This window comes from Gallinula chloropus, assembly GCF_964237585.1.
Source record: "Gallinula chloropus genome assembly, chromosome: Z".
Lineage (NCBI taxonomy): Eukaryota > Metazoa > Chordata > Aves > Gruiformes > Rallidae > Gallinula > Gallinula chloropus.
This window is the reverse complement of record NC_140089.1, coordinates 12,239,271-12,256,669: the sequence shown is the minus strand read 5'-3', so window position 1 is coordinate 12,256,669 and position 17,399 is coordinate 12,239,271. Positions and strand designations below refer to the sequence as shown.

Genomic DNA, 17,399 nt, shown 5'->3' with positions numbered 1-17,399 from the left:
CTGAGGAAGTTCACCCAAAGGTTCTAATTTGATTATTCATAATGCCTTGAAGAAAACAAACACCTGATTCCTGGACTTTTGCAGCTTAAATTAAGTTATTGATATAGCATTTATGATATATTTTTTTCTGGCAAGGGAAGGGCAGATTACTAGTAACAATTGCTTTCAGGCATAAATCAATTTTACAGTGCCTCTGACCAGCCACAGAAAGGATTTTTATATTTTTTAAAAATATTTGTGATAGAAAGAATCTAGATGAGGTTGGAGGAAGCGAATCAGATGTCATACTCACAAAGTAAAAACTCTATGATGATCAGTCTCAGAGAGTTTGGGCTTTGCTGTCTGGAGGGACAGATGTAACCTTTACTTACACAAGTTACAAAAGCAAAATAAATGTCCAGTTCTTAAGTTCTCAAAATTACTTTTTCCAGTGGCAGAGTGTTGTGTCAGTTCAGTCACCTGAGACAAACTGGTGGAGGGTTTCAAAGCTGTGTACTAGCAGTTAGGTCACGAGAATAAAACTGTGGACAATATAATGACACCTTCACTGGAGACAGTGCCAAACAAGGGAGATGTGCTGCTGCCACCCTGTTCCCTACAGTGACTGTTAGGTGAAAAGGATGCCTGCTCTTGTGTCATTGCAGCCATGTGTTCTCTACAAACCATTCTGCACTCCTGTTTTCATGATCAGTACTCAGTGGGGAATAAACTCAGAACAGTCTAACAAAATGACTGGACTTAAATTCCAACTGATGATGCTTTCACCCCCCGTGGGAGTGGGGGAGACAGTGGGTGGAGGCACTCCCACTTAGACACCTTCCCTTGCCTTACTGCAAAGTATTAGGAAGTCTGACCTATTTGCAGATGGGTTGTCTACAATACAATACACCTGCCCTCATGACAGCACCCTAGCAGAAAAAGTATTACAAATCAAATGCCTCACTACTTGTAAAGTGAATTCCACTCTTTTGAAGGAGCAGCCAGGATTTTTTTTTCCAAATATTTAAGTTCTGTTCCATCTGATTTAGCATTTGTGAAGAATTTTGCCAGTAATGCCTTTGCAAGCACCACTATGACCCATGAAATACTTGCAAACTCCTACCTAGAACATCAGTCTTCATGCTTTATGGTTGTTTTCTTCGAGTAGATCTCCAAATCATCCAATTGATTAAAATAACTGCAGACAAAGGGACTTTGTCTGCACAAATTCACAATTCACAATTCACTGCTGCACAAATTATGCAGCAGTGAATTGTGACTGGGAAGAAGAAAAGGCAGGGTAAATAACTATAGACATACTTTACCTTTGGGTCATGTATTCCAGAAAGCTCTTCATAGATCTTCTCTCCCACCATGACAGCAGCTAGGTTGGCTGTATACGTGGACAAACAAAACAGACAGAAAATAGCCCAGAGATTCATTAAGAACCTTCCAGTCCAGCACTTAGGGGGTTTGATGGCAGCTGTTCTTCCAAATAAGATGGCATAGCAGACATTCAGGGCAGATGAGAAGGAGAAGACTTTGTTCCTATTCCTTCCCTTTGGGGTCATCCCAAAAGGACTTTTCCACTCATACAGGGTGAGGAATACAGCTGTGATGTGAAGAGCAACAAATATCCCCAGCCACATAGTCCAGTGAAGTGGCCACATAAAGGCTCCAATAGGAGCTGCTGTGTCTTTGGTTCTCACCAATATCCCCAAGCTAGTTGAAAAAAAAGGGCTGGTGAAATCAATCACCTGGCTGCGGGCAGTGTTAATGCTAAATGATGTCACTGCCATGTGAGCTGTGCCAGCAAGAAGGTCTCCCACCAGCCCTGTCCAGTGGCCATTCTTCCAGGCTCCATATTTTCCATCCCCAACAATGTACAAGTCAAAATCAAAGTTCATATCCTCAGCGAGCTTCTCCAGCAAGTCAATGCAGTAGCCATAGCAGCACTTCTTCAGCTCAATGGGAACAGTGTCGTTCCCTCCTTGAAGGGTTTCAAACAGGTTATCCAGCACAGCTGAGTCATTGGTCAAAGGATCCAGGCACAGCTGCCCTGCTGGGCAAAGACCTTCATCATCCACATCTCTTGTAAAGACAAATGGATGCTCAATGAGTGTTACCACTCTGAGGTGCAGGCGGGTGGGGTGTTGCATGTGATTCTTATGTCTCTGGGCCTGTTCTGGCCATATCCCATAGTCCATGATTATCTTCCCTTCTTGCCAGCTCCCCAGGCGAGTCCACATTGGGTTCCCAACAGGGTCATGCTGCAGATTCCAGATGAAAAAGTTGTTTTCTGAGCTGATGACAGAGGACCCTTTCACCTTAATGTGTCCGCTGAGACCATCAAAAGTTGTGTTGGCTAAAAACCTGTTACAGGGAGAAAGCAGAGTAATAATAATGAGACAACTGAAGTCATCATGCTAAAGCATATGCAGGCACCACGAATTTATGTTTAAGAGAATAGATTGTGGATGTTGTTGAACACCTGGATCATTAATAGCTTTCCTGTGGCACAATAAACAAGCCACTTTACTTACTTAATTTACAATTCAACTACTTGGAAATGCTCTCCTATATATCCTAATGTAAATGAAAACTCTTCAGGAAAGATACTCTTTTTACGTATCAGAAAACAGTTGTGAGAACACCATTTTTTCAGATACCTCTCCCTCATAAGTTAATGAAACATAGGTTAGTTCTAAGACGAACTCACCAAATTTGTTGTCAGTTTCTTAGATAAAAATAGGTATGAAAAAGGAAGAGTGGAAATTATGTATTAAATGTCCTTCCAAGAAAAATCATACAATCTCACTAAGATCTAGCTTACATATGAGAGGCTACTGAAGTGCTGTCAACAGCTTTCAAGCACTCTGAAGTGAACCAATCCAGTCTCAAACATGCGAATTTTGCATTGGTAAATCACTGTTAGCCACTTCAGAATGAAGAAGGGGACTCAGAGAAAGATGCTTGTCCTAGAGGAGTGTCACTTTCTAAGTCTTATGGGAAAAAAAAACCCAACTAGTTCTTAAAATGTCTGAAAAAGTAATGTTCTTAAATGTGCAATTTTGACACTGTAGCAGATCTCATGAAGTGTGCGACTTCTGCACTGCGTATTTTGCATTGAGATTTTTGGGCTTTTACTATATTCACAATACAGTGAAGAACCTCCTTTGCATTGGCTGGCAATGTTTGCTAGCAGTTGTCCTCCCTGTATGTTCAATTCAGCTAAGTCATTAACTGAGGTAAGTCAATTCATGGTGGGTCACTATCGAAGAAGATAAAATGACATGGAAAAAGGAGCGGGGAATTGATCAGGAAATAAATGTAAAGAGAAAATCCCCTTTAATGTAAACACCATGACCAGCTGAACTGCACTCTGTTAATAAGGAAGCTGACAAGAATTTTGCTGAGGGTTTTGAAGGAATCTTCTAAGACTCTGTATGTCCTAGTACAGTGATTCTATTGAAAACAACTGAGTTAAATTGCTGCTAATACGGTGTAAGGTAAGTCAGGCACATATTTTTTCAGTAAGAGATATTCAGAAGACAGACTATTTAGCTGTCGTAATAGAACATAACACCTCACATTAGTTCTAGAAATTGGATGAAATCAAGTATTGAAAGAAGTATAAAGGCTATATAGCTGTCATTCCAACCTCAATAGGCAAGACATAAACTTTAAGCAGTGTTAATTGTTTATCAATATTAGACTGGTTACAAAATAACCTTAAATTGATTTGAAAATGATAAATCCACAGCAAGCCTGTGTGTGTGCATACTTCTGCCCAGACTCTGCCCTTTGTTTTGATGACTTTTGATGGCATTTGAGCAGTTAAAACACTGGACTGTCTCAAGATCATATAAGCTTTTGTCCTCAGCAAAGTTTGAGTGTGGTTGTGTGTGCAACAACCTTCTCTGAGATGGATTCAAAACTGTTTTCATGCAGTCTATTTTGAGTAGGTTTAGTTTGGAGAAAGATGGTACAGCCAATACTGTCAAAAGCAATTGGTTTGTATATGTGTTAGCTTGGCACTGAAAATTATACCTAAAAATGCACATAGGTGTTTATAGATGGGACAGATGCATAAACATAGTTCTCATTTTTAGTCCACTTAATCTAGTGTTAGCCAAATTATCCCATAACTTCAATAATCAGTGGTGTCTGACACTGTTTACAGACTAGTCCTTTCCTCCTACCCCGTTTTTCATATATGACAATGTGCTTGTGTGTTTGTGTATGTAAATACTATCAAGGCAAAGTTTATAGGGTAGGGCAATCTTAAGCCCTAAAGAAAGGTTTATGTACCTATAAACTTATCTGCTTTTTATCTCTTTTCCTCAGTCCTTGTGAAAAAACATGCAACTTCTTCTTTACAAGCCTTGCTGGGCTTATATGCTGAAGCCATTGCTATGGCAGTAACAGTGGACCCACTGCCTGCGTAGATGCATCTGTATGTAAAGTTTTGGAAGAATGGTTTAAGCGTGGCAAATAGTGTTAGCAGTTCAAAACATGCCAAAATTGAGGGAGAAAAGTCCTCAGGTGGAATAAGCTAGGAAACTTTTGATGAATTTGGGCCCACACCGTTACTACAGCAACACTTGGATATCAGAATGCTGCAGACCAGATGCTTTGGGAGTAGATGAAGCTATGGAATAATGCACTAGATTTATTTTCTGCAGGTAGAATGAGAACAGTGGAATTTATGCACTGTGTTCTCTGACTTTCACTGTTGAAATAAGTGTGCCCATGAGGGTGAATCGAGCCCTCCATACCTGTCCTGTGGTTGAATTGTGTTAGAAGCAGTTACCTGTGAGATTTAGTAGCATTTAAATGTATGGCTTTGCTACCTTACGGAGTTAGTGGCTTACTTTTGCAGCTGATTTGCATGTTCTGTATTTTTGGTAGTGACAGGACATTAATCAAAATAAATGAGGGGAACCATGTGGGAGATAGATTTTAACAACACTTTGTTTTATACGCGAGTGGCTATGGCTGCTAATCATTCACATACACTGTATGCAGCACGAGTGAAATTCATGCCAGGGACTTCAACGCAAAGACTCCCTTGCTCCATAATTTTAGGAAATAGATAACAGTATCTGACTACATTATTTAAGGCAGCAGTCCCTAGTGTGAATCTCTGTGAATTACAGATGCTGAGTATTGCATTGACACGCTGGCAATAACTGAGGAGTATCTTCTCAGTAGGGCTACTGGCAGATATGTATGGAAAGATGATGTGCACAAATTTCAGAAGGGCCAGGTTCTCAAGTTTGACAGCTGAATGAATTTCCTTGATGTTATATCAATATGTGTGAGTTGATGATCACACTGACTGGCTGTGGTAGTTCTATCAAAACTTCACTCCAGTGGGACCAAAGAGTCCAAAGTGTGTCATTTGCTCATTTCTGCTTTATTTGTTTTTCATGTGCTTTGTTGTAAGAACTGCTCATTAGAGCATTAGCAGCACTACCATAGTCCAGCAGAGATATCTTTGTAGTACTTTTAATAATAATTTAATTAAATGATTAAATTTTCTTTCAATCTTGATGGCTTGGTGATTCCACATATTTCATGGGAAGTTTACTGGAGGCAAGAACTAGAATGGGCAAGCAAATAACAGGCTGCTGAAATTACCCAAGAAGCAGAATTAAAAGTGTAAGACTAGTTAAACCTCTAAGACTAATTAAAGCTATAAGACAGGATGAGGCTCTGAAATTTTAATGCCTTGTTCCATCAACAATGATGGTCCCATGTGCAGGCAGGAACAGATCAGGGAGCTGATCTCATTGTACGAGGAATAAAAAGATGGAGAGTTACAACAGTATAATCTCCAGGGGTTTGTACATCTACATCCATATCCATATTCATAACCATATAGATAAAAGCACGCCTCGCCATGGACCAGATCTTGTTCACAATCATTATACTGCTCCTAGGTGGCATTTAAATGCCTGCACAGACAATGTATGAGTGCAGTGCTGGCAATGAAAGCCCAGGTGTCAGCTGCGGCAGCCTGGGGAACCGCTGTTGAACTGCAGGCTGCAAAGCTCCGTGCCATTGTGCCTTCCCCTCGCGCAACAACCACAGCTCCAGGGCTACATATCAAGACAGATGGGTTCATTCAGGCAGAAAAACGCCCACATTAGTAAACACTCAATTAAGTATCAGATAAAAGTTTCATTTTTGGAGGCGCATCACTTGCCTAAAAGCGTTGTGCCATGTGTGTCTGGTCACAGCTAAGCCACTCATTGGGGCTTCATGCATGAGAAATCACTGGTACTACTCAGAGTTAATAACTACACTGCTAACTCACAAACGTCAGTATTGGACATCAGGTAAGTGTCTCACACACTACGCAAACAGCTGCAGTGATTCAGAGCAAGGGTTTTTCTAACCTGTAATTCTGCTTTTAATAGGACTGGGACTGACAAACAGGTGCCTAGGGAAAAACAGGATAAGCATATGATCCTTTTTTCATATTCCACAGTAGCTTTACTGAGATTCAGGAACAAGAAATTTCACGGATGTGAAATCGCATATTGTCTCTAAAATACAACGAAAGCTACAGAAGTCACTGTTCGTGAGAGAGCTAATAGTCTTCTGTAGAAAGCTATGACAAAGAACTATTTTGCAGGAATATGCTCAAGAGCTTCAGTTTTGCTCTCCTCCTTCTTTGTCCGTTCCTTAACCGTCAAATAAGTCTGTATATGAAACTACTGTCCTCAAATATTTGTTACTTTAAGAAGCCTCGTGCTGAGTTTTACTTCTCAGGGAATAGGTATGATCTAGTTAAAATATCCAGAGTGAGGAGACAAAGGTAGTATCAGAGGTCAGAGGGGGTATTGCACTGCAAGCCCTTAAAGTATTTATTCCCAAGCCTTTTTTCACACTTTGGAAACAGGGTATTTTGACCCATAAGATATGGACAAGTGCTGACTAAAGAACTCTATTTTGTTTTGTTTTGTTTTAAGCAGTGCTGTTACCTCATTACTGTGATGATACCAACAAAATCGGTAGCTGAAAACCAGGTATCATGGGAGAAAAACATGCAACAGTCACTGGATGGAACCAGGCTGATATATTCTAATACCTACCATGGACCTTTTTGTTTGTTTTTAAAAGGAACAATGAGATTTTTCCTCCCATATGTTACAAACCAGAATATTTCTAGACATGAATTCCCAAGTGATTTCAGGAATAACTCCAGTATAGTGATGTGCAGTGGTCAACAGGAACAGTTTCAGCAGGAGCTGAAAGAGCAGGCCTTCTACACCAAGTGGCAGAGAGAGAACGCCATAGTTTTGAGCGCTCTCACCAGCAGCAGTAGCCTCTGAGGTGGTTAAGGTGAATCTTTTTTGTTTCTTTTCCATGGAAGCATACTAGCAAGGGGCACACATCTGCTTTTATAAGCTCTTATCAATTTGGGAGCACAAATATTCTTATCTCAAAGCCTCAGAAGATTTGACACTAGCTGTGCCTTTTCCCTCTTTTATGCATAAATACGAGGTACTTTTTGATCAGTCTCTGTTTCTTACATGATCTCTACTTTTGTGGTACAACATCTTCTCCTGCAACTGGCTCAATCTCCCTCTGTGGCTAAGTTTAAGTTTCATTATTTGCCCCAAAGCAATCATAGAATCATAGCATGGTTTGGGTTAGAAAGGACCTCAAAGCCTATCTAGTTCTAAACCCCTGCCATGGGCAGGGACAACCTTCAAGGTTGCCCAAAACCCCATCCAACCTTAATGAAGCAGGAGGAAATCCTGAAACAAATGTATACATTAGCACACTTTTAACAGCATGATAGCTAAGACATTGAGAATGGTGGAGAAGAGTAAAGTATTTTTTCTTGCATGTTAGCTACAAAAAGAGAAAGCAGGAAAAACTTACTTTGACAAATACTGCCCTGAAGTGATATTCCTGTCATCTGTGTCCATGCAATTTGTTGTACTTGGAATAAGAGCGAGTTCTGGTTGAATCATGGTGGCTGCTGCTACAGCTCTTGCGACCAGCTCCATTGCATCCTGTACGTAATGCTCAAAGACTGACTGTGTTGTCTTGCCATGAGCAATGAGACCAAGTGGCAACCCTTCTGTCTTCAGCTCTTCCACATTTTGTGAATCCCCAATAATCCAGTGGAGTTCTGGAGGCATCACACCAAACTGTGTGGTTATTTCAAAAATCCTCTGCGTTTTTTCCATGTCGCATCCAAACATCACCATGGTAGACGTTGTGTCTTTGATGCTCTCCAGGTAAAACTGCAAGTAGTTAAGAAGGTCGCTGGCAGAAGTGAGGTTTGCTGTGATGTTTATAATGGATCCCAGATGGAACTTGGAGCTCTGTTGTGTGAGGAAGAGAAAATCTGTGATGTTCCACTCCTCCTGGCATAGCATCAGGCTGAAATTATACCAGTTGTTCATTGCAAGGATTGAGAAAGTGACATCAGCATCAGAACTCAGTGAATTTTCTAAACTCATCTGGAGATGAAGGGGATTCTGTGGTTAAAAACATAAAGGACACTGATCAGAAATATGCTGGACCAATAGTTAATGCGCTTTTTTGATTTTTATTTACTCATTTAGTTCCAAGTAACCACCTGTCAACCAAGAAAACTGTTTGAGAAACACAGAAACTTACACCAGCCTAAATGGACTGTGATTCATGGGATTCCTCAACTAGAGTCTGAGTCAACTGCAGTGGTCACTAATGAGTCTGTTTCCAAGAAATCCAAATTTATGTCAATCCATTTGTACTTTTGGGTTTCTTGGCATTCCCAAGCAAAGATTTCCCTGCTCTCCTACCTAACAGGGGTATGAGAATGTATGCCCGACTTCAGGTTCAAGGTTCAACTTTGGTGTTAGTGTTCCCATTCAGCAGATGCTGACAAGTTCTTTGGTAAACAGTTAGAAAAATAAAGAATAGTCCTCAACTGTTTTGGGGTGGGGTTGGTTTTTTGTTTGTTTGTTTGTTCATTTTTACCATGTCAGTGATGATAGAACTTAACCCGTAACATTTCCCAACACTCTTGCCCTCGGCTTTATCTTTTCCAGAAAAGGAAGAAGGATGTGAGGCTAATTCATTTGGTCTCATTTGATCTCATTTGGTCTCCATACTTACACTTTGATCCATACTTATCCTGCACTTTTATTCCTCCCCCTTGTCTGGTCCCCAAAATGTAAATTTTATCTACAGATTTAATAAGGAAGGAAGGAGGGAAAAAACAAAGATTCCAAGCAATTTCTGGCATGTTGTTATGAAATAACTCTCTGCTTTACCAAAATGTTTCTATCAGGCCTTCATGTAGCACACTACATACTGTTCCTACTTATGGTTTCAGGTGAGAACTTACATCTTCAGTGTAGCTTTGCTAATAAAGTTGTTTTACTTTAAACTTGCATTTGATTTCAGCCACCAAACTGTTCAAAAACATGAGTTATGATGCCTGTTTCAGTGCACCTTTTGGTTTGTGAGATCTTTACTGTGACTTTATGTCAATGCTTGTCTGTATTCATGCCTCCTCAAATGGTATCTTTTCCTACACAGGTACCTGAATTTTATCTTTGTATCCAGTAAGTTACTAAACTTTTAAAGTCTGTTCTTCATTCTCTTATATTTTCAGTAGTTAACACATATTATATATAAGAGGAATCAAACCTCTACCATCTTTAAAGTTGGCATAAAATGCTATCATTTTGATTTTAATAGTATTTTACTTTTCATTATAGGCTCCAATTTGTATGGATAGTAGAACTGTCATTATGAATTTAGAATAATATGATAATCACCCAATTTGCTCTATTTTTACTAAAATAACCCCCTGGGTTCTCCAATACATATTTAAGGGCTGGAATGAGGAAAAAAACCCAACCAACAAAACACCAAAACCTGAAGAGCTAAATACCATTTATAAGCAGCATGCTTTCATCTTGTCAATCTGCAGTTACATGAACTCATCATCTGTTTTCCAGAGCAGATCATTTAAATTCAGAGCTTGATAAAAAGAATTCTGTAATTGAAGATGCTCTCAGCTTTTTTTGTTATCTCTGGGTTTTGGTATCTGTGGCCTTTTTTTTACACAGACACACAAATAAGGTAATTAAACAGATCACTGTCCACGATCGATGCACATCATGTACTGCCAATAAGACACAAGAGGATTGACTCTTTGATAAAGGACAAGTTACTGAACACACAAGAAGCTAATCTCTGCCAACTCTGCAAATGCTAGAAAACATTGCCTACTAATTAAAACATTTGATTAGTTCAGGAAAAAACCCACAACATTGTGCACAATATCTGGGTTTGGGAAGATGTTTTGAATAAATTTGTCTCTGCAGATGGAGTAACCACACCCTTTTTAATCTGAGGTTATGAGATGATCAGGTAAATTAGTTTGTCTCTTATTGCAAATAGAAGGGATTAGAAAGGATGTTGCTTGTGTCCTCTCTGTCCAAGATCAAATCGAAGTATGAACTCTTCTTACACAATGACCTGCCTCTAATCAGCAAAACTCTGCAAGCCAACTGGCTTTGTTAATTTGAGTGTTATAAAAGAAGTAAGATATCCAGTATATAGAGAACATTTTGCATATAGAAATCACAGAATCACAGAATCACAGAATCGTAAGGGTTGGAAGGGACCTCGAGAGATCATGGGGTCCAACTTCCCTGCCAAAGCAGCTCCCCAGCTCATATTGCACAGAGAGGCGTCCAGACGAGACTTGAATATCTCCAGAGAAGGAGACTCCACCACCTCCCTGGGCAGCCTGTCCCAGGGCTCTGTCACCCTCACTGGGAAAAAGTTCTTCCGCATGTTGGTGCGGAATTTCCTATGCTCCAGTTTACGGCCATTGCCCCTTGTCCTGTCCCCACAGACCACTGAAAAGAGGCTCACCAATTCCCCCTGCATCCCATGTCTAAGATATTTATAAACACTAATTAGGTCCCCCCTAAGTCTTCTTTACTCAAGACTAAACAGTCCCAGCACACAACCTGACCACACCTGCAGGAGGAAAAACAAATGTCTTCAATATGTTGAGAAGCACAACATGCCAAGCATTGTACTATAGGTATTATGCTATAGGCTCATATATTAAAAAAAATAATACAGATGACAGATATGATATAGAAAAACCACCATGTGCTGATGTGTGACAGACGTTGGCAATAACAGCTATGTCCATACTGTCAAAAAAAAACCAGCTTCGGGAAATAAACTCAACCATTTGTACTGCTTACTATGTCTGGTCTGGTTTTGGCACAAGCCAATTAACTTTCTTACACCGTACACTGAAAGTTTGGGTCCTAGCACATTTTGGGGATCACCTTCAGTAAGTAGTATGACAGGACTGTCTGAGAGCTGGCTCTTGATCTTACCTAATGGGGCTCGATCTTTGAAGACCTCTATGTCTTCATGCTAAACCCAGTGCATGTGCACAGTTTCACATATGTAAGGCTACTTCTGCTTGTGTACAGCATGGTTCCTCTAATATTAAAACACTATGAATTCATAAACCTATAGAAAAGGTAAGAATTCCAACTTAGGGTCAGTGAAACATAATAATGCTGAATAGGTTGATGTAGATGTAGCTTGAGACAATTAATGTAACTTTAATTTGTGTATTTTAAGAATATATTTGTTTTGGATTTTAGTAGAATATGGCTGTGCTGTAACTGTGTGGGCTGTTTCATGAAAGTGGCTACAAAACTGAGCCTTGAAGCTAGTAAAGATAGGGGAGTCATAAATAATGAGACTAACGAACAATTAAGAGACAGAGTATATCTTGTTTTCAGCGAAAAGAAATGTGTTTTTGAGCTCAGATAACCACAGAGAAGAAACGTAAAGAGCATGTATGATCTCATCACTGGCTGGGTGGATGGAGGGAGAGCAGTGGATGTCATCTACCTTGACTTCAGCAAGGCCTTTGATACTGTCTCCCATGACATCCTGATAGCAAAGCTGAGAGAGCACGGGATAGATGAGTGGACAGTGAGGTGGGTTGGGAACTGGCTGTCAGACCAGGCTCAGAGGGTTGTGATTCGAGGAGCAGAATCTGACTGGAGGCCTGTGACTAGAGGTGTTCCCCAGGGCTCGGTGCTGAGTCCAGTCATGTTTAATATCTTCATTGATGACCTTGATGAGGGAATAGCATCCACCCTCAGCAAGTACCCAATGATACAGAGCTGGGAGGAGAGGCTGACACGCAGGAACACTGTGCTGCCATTCAGAGAGACCTGGACAGGCTGGAGAGCTGGGCAGGGAGAAATCTAATGAAATTCAACAAAAGCAAGTGTAGAGTCTTGCACCTGAGGAGGAATAACAGTCTGTATCAGTACAGGCTGGGGGATGACCTGCTAGAGAAGAGCTCTGTGGAGAAGGACCTGGAGGTCCTGGTAGATGACAGGTTGGCCATGAGCCAGCAGTGTGCCCTGGTGGCTCAGAGAGCCAATGGGATCCTGGGATGCATCAGGAGGAGTGTGGCCAGCAGGTCAAAGGAGGTGATCCTCCCCCTCTACTCTGCCCTGGTCAGGCCCCACCTGGAGTATTGTGTCCAGTTCTGGGCTCCCTGGTAGAAAAAAGACAGGGATCTCTTGGAGAGTCCAGAGAAGGGCTACAAAAATGATTAAGGTCCTGGAGCATCTCCCCTATGAGGAAAGGCTGAGTGAGCTGGGACTGTTCAGCCTTGAGAAAAGACTAAGGGGGGGACCTTATTAATGTTTATAAATATCTGAAGTATGATATGCAGGGGGAAATGTCCAGCCCCTTTTCAGTGGTCTGTGGGGATAGGACAAGGGGCAATGGCTGCAAGTTGGAGCACAGGAAGTTCCACACCAACACGTGGAAGAACTTTTTCCCAGTGAGGGTGACAGAGCCCTGGGACAGGCTGCCCAGGGAGGTGGTGGAGTCTCCTTCTCTGGAGATATTCCAGACCCGTCTGGACGCCTCTCTGTGCAATATGAGCTGGGGAGCTGCTTTGGCAGGGGGGTTGGACCCCATGATCTCTCGAGGTCCCTTCCAACCCGTATGATTCTGTGATTCTGTGATTCTATGTGCTGAGAGCAAGGAAGACGTCCAGCCTTTATCCCTGAAGACCATCGGAAGACCCCCTGAGTGTCACTGAGCATGCTCTATCTGGGAGGAGTTAATGTAAATGACTTCCTGGAAATAATCTGCATAACCCTGCCTCTTCTTAGAAATGATAATGAATATGTATAGTTAATCTGTATAAATATGAGAAAATTGGCTTTAATGGGCACACACATTCGGAGGAGGGATCCCCTGTGTGCCTGGCACTGCAGTAAAGGATACCTGCTTAATAGTCACCAAGGGCATTGAGTTTTGATTCTGGCTTTCCAAGGCATCAGACGTTACACTGAGGCTGGAGCAAGCACAGCACCCAGCAGACAGAGTCCAGGGAAAGTGAAACTCTGCCTCAGGGCCAGAAAACCATACTTTCCCTCTGCAGCAGAGATGGTGGCAGTTTCCATCTGACTTGGTATTCTCAAGCGTGGGGCTAGGTTCTTCTATAGCACTGCAGCTACAGGCTACGTCCTCAGGAGCTGAGGCACTGGTCACTGTCTTACGTGCAGAGTACTGGGACGTGTCAGTGTGGTTCAACAGACTGCTCTTGTACTGAAACACTGTTCCTTCACTGAATCAAGATGAATTCAAGATAACCTGGCATAGACTGAGCCTGCATTTAAAAGTGCTTCTTGTGTGATGGTGTGAAACCATCTGTGCTTCAGCTGTCACTTTTAAAAGCCCACAGGTGCATCTACGTGAGCACTTAACACTACTGTGATTTATTACTTGCTAAATTCCCTGTTAATGTGCTTGAAACATAAACATTCAGCCCTGAAAAGGTAGTACACACCGTCTCAATTTATTAACCGTGTTGGCACTGCAAACCTCTTTTCAGAATTTTTCTGATACAATAATATACATAAAGTTCAGTTACTAGGTGTTTGCCTTCTGCTTGACTTTCAGTTAACTACCAGCCCATGATGCAAACATTCCTGTAGACATTGGTGAGGAACAGTTTTGTACTGGGACTCATGGAAGGGGATATTTGATGGTCCACACTGTTGAACGGCTCAAGCAAGAATTCTCTCTGGCCTCATCTATTGAGTGGTCGGTTGACTTTACTGGTTTTATGTGACTGTCAGTGTTCAAGAAGCACCTGGGCAGTGCCCTTAGTCACATACTTGACACTATTCTATCCCAGTGTGATCTGTTCTTTTAGGAAAGGATGCAGAAATACTCGGAGATGTTTGGATTTAATATCTTGATTTTATTTTGAAAGGTTAACTTATAATTTGTAGGATGCAGTTAAATATGTATCAGCCCTGAATGCAGCCCCTGATCTTAATACTTTTATGTATTTTTATTTATTTGCTTTTCTTTACAATAAAAAATTACTTTTCTTTTAACAAGGACCTTCAAAAAAATTTTCATTCAGTCATTTAGTAGCAATCAGTGAGACTGCAAAGGCTTCTGACAACTTAAATAATAGTTTAGATGTGTATAACTTTGTACTTATGATGGCACAGAATATGTATGAGATAGTGTCAGTATACTGAACTGTGCCCATCTATCCTCATTAAAGATCTTTGGCAAATTACTTCATTACTTCACTCTGGAAATTAGCAAAGTCTTACTATTTCAGTTAAACTGTCAATTAAAGGTCATATGGATATTCAATTACTTTCAATTTGACTTTAGGCTATCATTAAAGATGATATGATCTGCATCAGTTTATCTTCAAATTACACAAACAGAGAATTAAAACTCATTTGAATAATGTTAATTGTGATCTATTTTTAATAATGTGTTTGCATTTACACAGTGTCACTAGCAAAAACGTTTTCTATGTCTATGAGAGCTTAATTTTTTTTTTTTTTTGCACATCATTAGCTCCTATTTATAAACCAGCCATGATCGACTGACCAGTTTTTACTGAGTAAAGAACAGGCCTAGAATCCTTAATTTCTGACTAATCGCCTTCGGATCAGATACCAACAGTCTTTCCACTGACTTTCAGTGGGCTCTGGACCAAGCCATTCGTGGAATATTAAGCTTTACATGGTCCAATGTGTTTCGCTCCCACACATCAGCAGAGACCGTAACTACCTATTTCCTTTTTGTATCCCAACCACAGCAGTTTTACAGTCTCATCGCCTGAGACACCTGAGATAGCAGGTTCATTTAACAACTGAAACATGATTTGCATTTCATTAATGCAGTATTTTTCAAGACTCCATTTCTGTAGTCTGTAGACCCATTGTAAAATCGTGCGAGCACGAATGCCTGGAGCTGGGCTGACTTTCACCCTAAAGGATCTGGCCATTTATCTCTTCAACCAAATTTGTAATGCTAATTAGGCATGGTCACAGTGACATTTTATTTGACATTATGATAGCTTCATTAGCAGACTTAAAAGCATGTATGTGAATATTCCTTTGATAACTCTGTAAAAGTAAATAATACATGGAAAATATTTCCCTCTGCCTCTTGGGGGCAAAGGCAGCGTTTAAATTATATTTACACTAAGAAACACAAAAGAGAAAACAGGCTGTTTAATTACATCAGAGAAAGCTCTGCTGAAGGGGAGAAAAAAAAAAGTCTTCTGGCTTACAGTGCAACTGTGGGGACTCACAGCTTTACAAACAGAGCTAAATGGCAGCTGTCAGCAAGCTGAAGCCGCAGCCTCAGGAACTGGGAAGCTCTTTCTTCCATGGTTGAAGTAAAAAAAACCCAACCAACCAAAAAAAAAAGGTTTAAAACCCAGTTCCCTAAAGGATACAGGCACACCTACTGCTTTTTCTTTTCATGCTTTATATTTTTAATATCTGCCTTGCTACTGAAACTGCAGCTGTCCAAGGAAGATGTGTTGTCAGCTGAGAGACTGTGGAAAGCTTTGGATGGAGAGGTCCTACCGCCCAGCCTGACCATCCACTGAGCTGCTCCCTGTCCTGCACTCCAGTCACTGCACAGGCCACCTGGCAGCCATTGAGGGAACATGTGCCTCAGCATGGCCACCTCCACGCTGCACTGAGAAACCTGTATGTTAACACTGTGTACCAATGATCATCTCTGTTTTCACAGAATCACAGAATCACAGAATTATCAAGGTTGGAAAAGACCTAAAAGATCATCCAGTCCAACCATTCACCTATTACTATTAGCTCCCACTAAACCATATCCCTCAATACAACGTCCAGTCTTTCCTTGAACACCCCCAGGGTCGGTGACTCCACCACCTCCCTGGGCAGTGCATTCCAGTGCCTGACTACCCTTTCAGAGAAGTAGTGCTTCCTAATGTTCAGCCTGAACCTCCCCTGCCGCAGCTTGATACCATTCCCTCTAGTTCTGTCGCTGTCTACACGGGAGAAGAGGCCGACCCCTAGCTCACTACAACCCCCCTTAAGGAAGCTATAGAGAGCCATAAGGTCTCCTCTGAGCCTCCTCTGTTCTGTCTGTGTGGTGTGGCCAACAGACCACACACCCATGGCAGCAGTTCCCACAGCAGAGGGTGAAGCACCCAAGTTTTCTTCTCAAAAATCCATTCTGCAGCTTGTGCAGAGATACAAACAGTGCGCAGGTTGGGCACACATCCATCTATTCCCCTGGGAAGAGCACTGGGAGCTGGGTTATGCTGTTCCTGAGCTCTCTCCTGGTCCTAGCTGGATCCCAAGAACCTTGTCATGGACATCCAGTAAGCATTAAATTTGGCTTCTAGACCTTCACACCGAAGCATCTGTGTAAGCAGCAGAATCAGTGTGATTAAGAATACCAGTTGTATGTTTATTTTGCTACTTAGACAGGAGAATAATCCTGTCTTTTGGCTCTCTGGGGAAGAAAATACCAGATCTGCTTTGGCCCCAAAAGAGGATGACTTCAAGAATTCACCTTTTTCTTGTCTTGAGCATTTGTCTCCACAAACATACCATTTGACTTCAATTTGAAACAAGGCAGGTCACCACACTAAAGGCTACTTTTTTTTCCCAACAGTTTAAAAGCTTCTGACAGAGAAAAGCTACCTTAGATTAACCAGAGTTGTCCTGATTCCTACAGCAAAAGATCCCTGGCATCTGTCCAGGCCACACCACAAGAGTTGCATTAATTTAAGTCTTCACTCAGTCTGTCCTGAAAATTATTTCTCTCATTAGACCAGATAGTCTTGACATGAGGTCACTTAGCATCTCTAATGCCTACACACAAATGCTCCAAACTAATCTGAATATGTACAGCCCTCTACAGTGTCAAAGAGGGAATATCTAGTATGAAATTTCAGTTATTCTTGGAAAGTAAGAACCATTATTTATCTTCATAATGAGTATGAAGTAATCCTACTCCAAAAACTTCAAGGTGTTCTTTACTTCAGGAGGAAAAAAAAATATAGAACTTGTCAG

General features: G+C 41.2%; 1 protein-coding gene across 1 annotated transcript in view; it reads right to left on the bottom strand.

Annotated features, from left to right (window-relative positions):
- Window positions 1-17,399, bottom strand: part of GRIN3A (glutamate ionotropic receptor NMDA type subunit 3A) — a gene marked incomplete at both ends in the record, with an annotated part of 77,715 nt that overhangs the window by 34,029 nt on the left and 26,287 nt on the right. The window contains 2 exons of the mRNA XM_084278354.1: window positions 1,305-2,352; window positions 7,879-8,483. Of these exons, the coding sequence (XP_084134480.1) occupies window positions 1,305-2,352; window positions 7,879-8,483 (1,653 nt within the window). The remainder of the gene's footprint in view (window positions 1-1,304; window positions 2,353-7,878; window positions 8,484-17,399) is intronic.